Consider the following 10,499-nt stretch of genomic DNA (forward strand, 5'->3'; position numbering starts at 1 on the left):
ATAGCAGGGGCTAAGTGGGTATTAGCCTTACTCATTTGGATTATCAGGATGACTTATTTTATGATCTGATATTTCATAGTTGTCATCCAGAACTGTGACGGAGACAGCGACAGTCAAAAGTTATCATGCTGTCCCAGAACGTCCTATTATTTGGACATAGTGAGTATTAAAAGTGTTGGTCTCTTAATACAGAGATTAATGGTGTACATCTGACATCTAGCAAAATACCAGCACTGATTTTACAGAAACACAGAGTTATAAAACAACAAACCACTAGGCCTCGTGTCAGTATCAGTCATAGCCTGCACTGTTTGCTATTCAGTCAGTAAATTTTAGGTGAACATCCCTTTGAATAATAAATGGCCTTGCGCAAACTGAATGGTGGACCAGTCCATTTTAGAAGTTTAGCAGGGTAAAGGTTAATGACTACTGAAATAACTGTTCAGTATTGATTGTCAATCACACTTGGAATTTAATCTTGAAGTTATACTAAAATTTGCTATCAAAATTTTAATTCAAACTCAGCTGACACTGAAAAATGTTTTGTAAATATGAGGGGAGCACTGGTTTTGCTTCAGGTTTTAATCAATTCATGTAAACTAAAATGTTTTATACTTGAATTTCAACTGGCATGCAGCTACTTAATATGACAAGAAAGAACTATAAAAGAACCTGTGTGAAAGCAGTTGACTGTACAGGAACAAGAGGGGACAACTCACTCGCATCTGCAATATATATAGATTGGACATTTTACATCAAAAATATGTTGGTATTCATCTTAAAGGCATATCAGACATGATTTTTGATGTATATTTCCATTTTAAACTTGATTTACAAGCAATACACAAAGCTTAAAGAAATTCTGTCTGTTGGAAAATGTTTGCCTATATATATACAGAAAACTGTCCACTATGTCCTTTAACAAAGATTTCCAATGTAAAAATATTACTTCTAAATTTCATACACTTAAATTTACACTTAAACTGTCAAGCATAAAAATATTACTTCTGTTTCATAGACTAGAATAAAAAATATCAATTCTACGTGTCATATTCTTGCAACTATCAAGCTTCTTTGATTTATTTAGATTGTTTCACAGACAGACTGTTTATATCATCAGGGTGACCTCTCCATAGTTAGAAAAACTGTCGGTATATTATGAATTTCATAAAACAGGTATCTGTATATTCTTCATTAATACTTTACATTATATCCAATGTCTTTATATCAAACATTTTACCTGGCAAATAATTCTTCAAATGTATGTATTGTATTAAGCCATGAATTCTTTAAATAAAAATGGTAGGTGAACATTACTTTATACATAAATATACAATAATAAACTAAAGATGGATTTTGTGGAAAAAAATCAACACTCCTTCACATTTTAGGACACATACATAGTAATTATGATTTTTGCTGTATTCAAAATCACAGGCACTCGATGTGTGGCCTGAACCCCACCCCACCCCCTAAGCCCCCACAGCTACGACCCTGGAAAAAACGGAACAAGCTTGTATCACATAGTTACATAAAATAATAAAATTATATGAGCAAAAAATCATATCCTATATACCCCAAGTATATTTTTTTAGTACTTGGGTATATAGGATATGATTTTTTTCTCATATAACTTTATTATTTAAATGTAATTATGTGGTACAAGCTTGTGCAGTTTTTTCCAGGGTCGTAGCTGTGGGGGCTTAGGGGGTGGGGCGGGGTCCAGGCCACAACCCGAGTGCCTGTGTTCGAAATCAGCAATTTCGAAAACTCATGTCTGAAAAACTTTTAACATCAATTTAAACTATCAAATACCAGCATCCCTGGGTACAGATTCCTTACTAGTTTCCAATGATGAAATTCTGTATATTTCATGAATGTGCATTCTGAAAAATAAAAAAGCCATTCAGGCTTGGAGACTATTCTCTCCAATAGTTACTGAAAACTAGCATACCTCATTTAGTTCAAACAATTTTGATAGTAGGAGGCCCAAACAGTGTTTAAAAACCAACCTTAGACTGCACCATTATAATTGCCTCACAGCAACCAATTACATGCTGGGGTTGTCTTTTTTCATAAACATTTGAGACTTTACAAGAGAAGTCATTTCGTAGTTCATGGTTGTAAATATTAGTTTTCATCAATGTTAAATGCCGGGTCCTACCTGGCTGATATAGCGGTGGTAAAGCCATTAAGCATATTTAGAGAGTAGGCTGGACAGATATACTGCTAGAAATGTTAGATTATCATTTAACAGATGATTCTCTTGTACTTAATCTTGAATTATTTCAACATCACAAATAACTAAAAAATTCATTTTTTCTAGAAATACAAACAAGATTTTTAGGCCAATTGCATATACTATGGGTAATGTTTAAGTTATAACTCGGCATTAGTATGACTGTTTTTGAAATGGATGACAAGTATATGTTGTAGTCCTCCTTCAAAGATTTTTATCATGATTTCATTTATCACGATAAACATGAATGTTTACAATTTTGAGGTGAATGTCTTCAAAATATGTCAAAACTTCCTAATTCCCCAGATTCCTTTGTGAGGTTTTATTTGTTTCCTTATAAACAACTTAGTTATACTTGTTTATCTTCTGTCATGAAATATCAAATCAAGTGTCAAATATGACTTCAAAAACAAGCATAAAAGGGAGCCTTATACATTAGTGGTTATTTTAAAATGTCAGCACAAGCTTTAAGAATGTCAGAATTCATAAATTCATCAGAACCACTCAAGTGGAAGAATGATAATTTGATAAAATGTTACTGAGCTAATGCTCAATGCAAGAATAAGGTGTTTACATTTAGCATGTTTATGTCTAATTCTGTTAATTATGCTGGGTTTATGGCCCTTTTTCTAAAAAGTGTTTCAGTCAGCCACTAATCCTAATTTCCCTACCAGCCAACTACCACCTGAATGTACTATTTATTTACATTTACACATTTATTATAGCTGAGGATGTGGGATAAATATTTAGTATCCCTGGATATAAGAGTAAGTTTTCCATACATGCTCTCATCAGTTTTTCTTTCTAATATTTTTTGCCATGTTATGATGAAAACTCTGTTTATTTTTGTAGTTTTCTGTCATTCTAACCTTACTATAAAGTAAATAATTACATACTGGTAACTTGGCTGACATGACAGATTACAGCCCTGCAGCAGACACCACTGTAAACAATGATTTATATGTACAAAGACAGGTGTTATTATTAGATAATAATCACACATAAAGACATGAAATGCAGTATATTACATGTCCTGCATGGACTGTTAAATCAGTGAACAGGATTTCTACTGCTTGGACTCTTACTTGAAGTTCTTTCACATGTTTGCAGTTATCACCTAAAATGACACACATGACAGAGGGAAAACGGCCACTATCAAATACGGTTGGAAACACATTGGTCAATATAAAATTGCATCAACCAAGCCGATCTTTATATTCTTTTTGCAACACTGTTAAATTGTTGATGTAAAACAAGAGTAAAGTTACTTAATGCACCAGTCCTGTTTTAGAACAATCAAAAGTATCTCAAAGCTAATATCTTTTCAAATAATTAAAAGTTACACAAAACTGACTATAATATGTTTTTTAGTGTTGTCCATTCTAATTTTCACCGGGAAATATAAGTGTTTAAGCATTACATTTCAGTATTTTTGCGTAGATCAGGAACCTCCAGATTTTGTGTAACATCACTTTTCTGTGTAGAACACGACACAATACTGACATTGTCCATCATAGGGTATTTGTCTGGCACATCTATTGTGATACCATGCACCTATAATGTAAAGAACAAGAATAGTGCAGTTCACAGGTGCTAGACACATAATCAAGTATTTTACTTAATCAGGCCTATAAATGTATTATACAGGGCATTCGGTAGGTTCTGAAACTCAAGGGTAATTGACTTTTCAGCCTAAATTTTCAAGAGTCAAGATCAGCTTTTCAGGGGTCAAGCTATACTGTTATTAATGTAACTTCCACAAACTTTATCTAAAACAAGTACATTAGTCATTACAGATTTTTTAAATCAATTAATATTTAAGTTGTCTGTAAGTGGGTGGGGTTTGGTTCCTTTGCATTTTATTCTCGAAAAATACTTAAAAATAAGAGCTGCTTTTGCAACTGTGATCATATTTTTCTTAAATGCAGGCTTTTTATTTAGACTGTACTATAAAAATCTTGTAAGAAATGATAAAAACTGCCGAAACTCACGGTCGTGAAAACGGGTGACAAATTTGGAAAACAAAAGTAATATTTAATATTCTTGATAAAATCCCTTACCAGAAGAAAAAGGCCTGCTGCGTACTCTTGCTGTGTACATACAGCGTATATGATGCGTACATGATTTGTACTGAAATCAAGGGCTTTAAATAGTACGCAGGATATACACCGCACATACACCGATAGTACGTTTGTAGTACACTTTTGACATGCAAATGAGCTCTGCCGCGTACTACTTGCTGCGTACATGCTGTGGACTACATAGTACACAGGATGTACGCTGGAGGAATTTAGTATGCGGGAAATAGTCCGCAGCATGTACGCGGCACATACACTTTTCACATGCAAATGAGCCTGCGGTGTACTACCCCTGTGGCGTACATGCTGTGTACTCCTGGCCCCCCCACCCCCCACCCCCCGAGTCCTGCGGCGTACATGCTGTGTTCTCCTGCTGCATACATGCTGTGTACTCTTGTGGCGAAACTGCACTGATAATGAAAATTCCTTACCCCACCAACTTTCGTATGCAAATGCTGATCATTTGGACAGAAAAAAGATAAGTGACATGCATCAATAAGTATTTACCCTTTACCAAAATAATGTAGATTGATGTTATCAAATAAATTAGTATGCTTTTCTTCATCCACTTTTCAATGAAATAAATCAATTTTTGTAGCATGTAATTTGGTAAACATTTGAAGAAAATGGCATAACTGCATCAAGGGGAAACAACTTTAATGCAACTAAATATAAGTTATGATTTATTATAGACGATGTGTGTGTAGTATGTATTTATTTTGATTAAAATCCACCTGAGAACAATCTAGGACTGGAATTATATTATAAAAGCATTTATACACTTTTACGTCCGTAAAAAGTAGCGCACCAAAAAATTTTGGATTGATTTTTTCCAATGGGGTGAGTGCAATTAGCCAAAAACGTTCTGAAAATATACGAGCGGCAAATCCGATGAACAACTTTTTAATTTGGTGAGGCCTTAATGAGTTAACATAATGAGCATTAAAGCCTTTATAAAACATGATAGAATGGTGTTTTGCTTAAGAGTATTCAAATAACAGTGAGAACTATTAATTCTTCTCATTCGGGCGCTGTTGAGGCATTATCTTGGTAATTATTTCATGTATTACAAAATGTAATGCAACGAAGTTCAAATAAGGCTTTTCAATTATCCAAGTTAGAAAGCTCCAGGATTAATTCAAAATGAAAAAAATATATTTTTACACTGCATGCAAGGTGTAGCTCAGAAATCACTAAGAAGCTTCACAAATGAACATTGCAAATAGTTTGGCAAATTTTCATTGTTCAGAATACCGGTAATCTGAACTATTCTATGCTATTAAGATAAAAGTTACTCGGAAATCAAGTTCTTGCTTCCAAAAAAAAAAAAAATGTACCAATCCTTCCGGCACGAAGTGTACTTCAGACTTTTACCTAAAAAAATTCAAAGTATAAACACCAAAAGAAAATGAACAAGTCCCTCCCTCGTATATGAAGTTTACTTCAGACTTTAACTTATAAAAAAAAAACTAAGTATAAATGCCAAAAGAAATTGTACAAGTCTTTCCCGCGTATATGAAGTGTACTGCACAAATTTCAAAGTATCTGCGGTGTACATGCAGTGTACTGTTTTCTTGTACAAGTCCCTCCTGCATACATGCAGTGTACTCCTTAAATTTTCAGAGTCTGTGCTGCGTACTTGAAGTGTACTAGTGACTTCCTGCGTACATGCTGTGTACTCGTCAAAATAGTAAGCGGCATGTAGGCGGCATGCAGTGTATGTAAAATGTACTCCTCTGGTGTACTACTGTGTTCGCGGCATATACTCAGCAAATACGCAGCATGTATGCCACAGAGGCTTGCTTCTGTAAGGGATGCCTGTTTTGAATTTCTTTTTTTTTTCTACCATACCTATTCAATACTTATAATTTCTGCTTATTTAAAGCATTTAATTTGTTTTGGACCAAACAAAGCCTTGGCAATGATAATAAATTTGCTATAGACCGTAAAGGTTGACCGGCTCATGTAATCGTATCAAGCACATAAAATAATAAGATATTTTTATTTCAGCAAGACATAAGCTGTATACCACTAATTAACTAGTGGTACAAACACGATAATCTAAGGCTGCAATGTTTGTCAATTAACTTTTACACTTTGATCAATAAACACCTTTAGATAGTGACAGAGCATTATTGTACGAAATACAAACCACGAGATGACCACATGTCAGTCGGCGCGTGGCGTGACTGACATCTGTCAGTAGCTTATTGGCTAATTAACATACGACGCTCCGCGTACTGCCATATTTCCACTTGTGCCGGCGAACAATATTGAAATTCACTGGGATTTTGACTGACAAGCCGGACAGAACTTTCTAACATGAGACACATCAAAGACAATTTCCGCGAGTCAAACCGACGCACAAGGCATATTCTGTGTGGGTCAAATATGAGTTTTTCTCAATTTTCGCGGGTCAAAACACGGGACCTCGGGTCAACCGAACGCCCTGTGTATATAAGATATACATAATTATATAAGCCTGATTAAGTAAAATATTTTATTATGTGTCTAGCACCTGTTGTGCAGTTTGCGTTATTTCCAGAGCTCAAAAAAAGCACGACAGCAGTGGTTAAATTTTTTTATGTTTACATCCATGTCCCGGCTAGAACACAGACTAGGCATCCAATTACTGGACGGCTAGACACTTCATTTTCACATATTCAGTTTGGCGTGGCTGGGGAGGGAACCCCGAAGGAAGTGGCTATTCTTACGGTCCCGTTGGAATAGCCTCCAGGGTTTTCCCGGACGCAGGTTTTCTGCATCCCTGACGCGCTTTTACTGCTTTGAACTCGCATTTTTTAGTGCCTCTGCGTCCACTGGACCCGCAAAATCAGTCACGAAACTCCTTTGCACTGAAGCCTCCTTTGTGCAGATATCCATGTAAAATGTGCAGTTTTTTACCACCGGAACCATCCCCAAATCGTGGGTGCTCATTATACACAGGTATAGACGTTTTCCAACTTCAAAACAAGTTTTGTTACCCATGTTCGCCATTTTGGTAAAGGGAAACTACTCCCCGCGCTTACTGTCTCCGCTAAAATCTAAGATTGCCGCTACGTTCCATAAAAGATCGAATGGTTTATTTTTCTATTAAAAAAAATTAATTTCATATAAATTTTAAGTATTTTGATGAAAAAATATTAATAAATCACAAAAATTATGATACTAATTAAGGATCCAGTATTATCTTTAACCGAGATCAAACTGTGAACAACATAATTGTCACGAGGTGACACGTTAATTGCCGGTAATTACTGGCTATTTGATCATAACAAAAAGACTATCACACCTCTTGTTATCGGTCTGAATTGAGAAGCTCATGCCATTTTGAAAGATACCATTCCGAAATATTGAATCAGCTGCTATCTAAATTAAAAAGATACAAGTTCATTCGGTTTTAGGGTAAATTTTTATAGTAATAATGTCCATTTTCATGATCAACAATTTGTGGACCCCCAAAAATTATTAGGAACCCTTAAATTAGCAGCCATGGGAGTCCATGGACTCCCAAATAAAAAACCCGAGGGAAAACCCTGAGCCTCGCAGGCTCTCCCGTAAGAATAGTGAAAAGCAGGTGTCTATTCCTACGGCTCTCAGGTACGAATTATGAATAACTTGCAGGTGGTTATTCCTACTAGGACAGTTTTGTGTTACACATCGTACTTAATTTATTTGACTGATATAATTTCACCCAACTTCTTTATTTTTCCGGTAAGGAAATCCAGAGAAGACAAAAAGGAAGTGATTTCCCCTAGTATTACTTCCATTTGTTACAAATACAAACAAATTAAATACAACAAATTTATCGTAAGTGTAAAATACATATTTAACTGAAATTTGTCTTCTAAATAAATCGGAAAACGATTGTTGGTTGTACTGATGAAGATGTAAATACATAGTTTACGTTTTTAAAATTGAAACACTAAAAAATATTTACCAGGTGTTTTCAACTAAACCAGTTAGACAATTATTGATCTATGTTTCATGTATATACATGCAAATTTTTCACAACAGTACAAATCTCTTACCACTAAACATGTTTATTGCCCTTTAATTTAGTTTTATACTTGACGTTTGTCACACATCAGCTTGACATGTTTGCATCAATTCAGAACTGACATTTTATTTGTAACACAATGACCAAACGTGATTACATGTTATTTCCAAAATCGGTTGAAAATATATCAGTTGAATGACTTTAGTACAATCAAAGAGTTATAAAAATAAATGTTTTTGTAGTTCTTTGGAACAATGTATTGTAATACAAAATTGCCGTAGGAATAACCACCTGTGGGCTTTTCACTATTCTTATGCGAGAGCCGTAAGAATAGCCTGCTAGGCTATTCCTACCGGACCGTAAGAATAGCCACTTCCAACCCCACACCTCCATCAAGTCAAAGCAGACACACACCTAGCATCTAGCTAAAAATTTCAGCTGTTGAGATGTTTGTATGCTGCAGACTACGGATCTCTGATGGACGCAACCATCAGAAAATAAAAATAGCGTCAGTACTGTTAAGTTATGGTAGCCAGAACTGGATAGATCGAACACTGAACTTATGAGGCTGCTCGGTGCTGCGAGTGTGACGAATGAGCTGGTATGATAGTGGTATCCGTTCATTTTACTAAAACATTTTTCTGACTTCGTTTAATTCATACCTGCGATCCAGTTGTAGAAATGGAATTTTGGATACAACCATTCAGTTGTTTCATTGCGTTTTCCACGGATTTCTAAATTTTAAAATATTGGGCGGTAATTAGTTTACATCAGATTCACTGAACGCTTTACATGCGTATTTTACAGAATTATTTTGAACGAAATAAATACTGAATTCATGTATACGTTTTGTTTTATGTACATGTATTTGCATGTAAATGTTGCCTTTACAAGACTGATGCCCATATGGGCCTAGTTCTTGAATAAATCTTGAAATCTTGAAATCTTGTACAGTGTTACTTCCCCTCATCGGTACAGTAGATCTATGAGTGATGCTTGTTCGTGGCCCCTAAGGCTCTGTTCTTGGGCCCCTCTGCTTTCTCATTTATATTCATTGGTCGAGATGGCAAAGTTATCTATGGAGGTTTCATGCGCGGATCCAGACCCCGCTGGAAAATCCTATAAAAAGGAAAGCAGAGAAGAAGGGAAGAAAATGTTTTTTTCGAAAAGGCAACATAAGGACTGCATTCAAAGTGTTTGTGGCTGCTGCTACATACGACCCCCACGTAATTCATATTTATGTTGATTATCTCAAAGATACAAAGAATTTTACCTTTAAGAAAACTTAATTTTATTATTATTCCCAAATTTAACAGGTGAGCTCATAAAAATGTGAAAATATGGGGTATATTGTACATGTTGCATTTTAGGAGCATTTAAGAAACACCTTTTCCACTGCAATTTTTGCAGTGGAAAAGGTGTTTCTTAAATGCTCCTAAAATACTACAGAATGCAGAAAATAAAGCGCTAATTTTTCTATTTCAGCCTGTTCAACAAAACTTATTGACAACCCTGTACTTGTAAACGGTTAACATTCACAAAAATCACATCAAATTATTTAAAGTATAAACACATGATAAAGACACGTTTATCCAACAGTAAGGGTTCGGTCAGAACCCCACCCCGAGACTCGGCTGGATCCGCGCATTGTTTTATTGTTTCACAAAACGACGGTAAATAAATTTTCTGTTTTTAGAATATCTTCCCCGTTTCATAATCCAAAGTTCGAATCTTTGCCGATGATACTGTGGTCTGGGAGACGTATCGGTAGGCCCTATATCCCAGCTGAACTCTGATGATACTGTGGTCTGGGAGACGTATCGGTAGGTCCTATAACCCAGCTGAACTCTGATGATTCTGTGGTCTGGGAGACGTATCGGTAGGCCCTATATCCCAGCTGAACTCTGATGACACTGTGGTCTGGGAGACGTATCGGTAGGTCCTATAACCCAGCTGGACTCTGATGATTCTGTGGTCTGGGAGACGTATCAGTAGGTCCTATATCCCAGCTAAACTCTTGATGATACTGTGGTCTGGGAGACGTATCGGTAGGTCCTATATCCCAGATGAACTATGATGATACTGTGGTCTGGGAGACGTATCAGTAGGTCCTATATCCCAGCTAAACTCTTGATGATACTGTGGTCTGGGAGACGTATCGGTAGGTCCTATATCCCAGATG

The 10,499-nt window shown here is 35.8% G+C and overlaps 1 protein-coding gene across 1 annotated transcript; it reads right to left on the reverse strand.

The window, feature by feature from the left end:
- Positions 1-660: 660 nt before the first annotated feature.
- On the reverse strand, positions 661-9,107 carry LOC128547601 (uncharacterized). The gene is made up of 4 exons (XM_053520637.1): positions 8,980-9,107; positions 3,660-3,793; positions 1,816-1,886; positions 661-725 (listed from the first exon to the last, which is right to left on the reverse strand). Exons 1-4 carry the CDS (start codon positions 9,031-9,033, stop codon positions 661-663), a joined length of 324 nt encoding a protein of 107 aa, XP_053376612.1. The 5' UTR covers positions 9,034-9,107.
- Positions 9,108-10,499: the final 1,392 nt, after the last annotated feature.

Source organism: Mercenaria mercenaria, chromosome 12 (genome assembly GCF_021730395.1).
Source record: "Mercenaria mercenaria strain notata chromosome 12, MADL_Memer_1, whole genome shotgun sequence".
NCBI lineage: Eukaryota > Metazoa > Mollusca > Bivalvia > Venerida > Veneridae > Mercenaria > Mercenaria mercenaria.

Coding starts and splice junctions, on each gene's coding strand:
- LOC128547601 (XM_053520637.1), bottom strand. CDS start 9,033: ATGAAACAACTGAATGGTTGTATCCAAAATTCCATTTCTACAACTGGA. Junction 1,887..3,659: donor CTACGCAAAAATACTGAAAT/GTAATGCTTAAA, acceptor TTTATTTTTCAG/AATGCACATTCATGAAATAT. Junction 726..1,815: donor ATCTGTACCCAGGGATGCTG/GTATTTGATAGT, acceptor TATATATTGCAG/ATGCGAGTGAGTTGTCCCCT.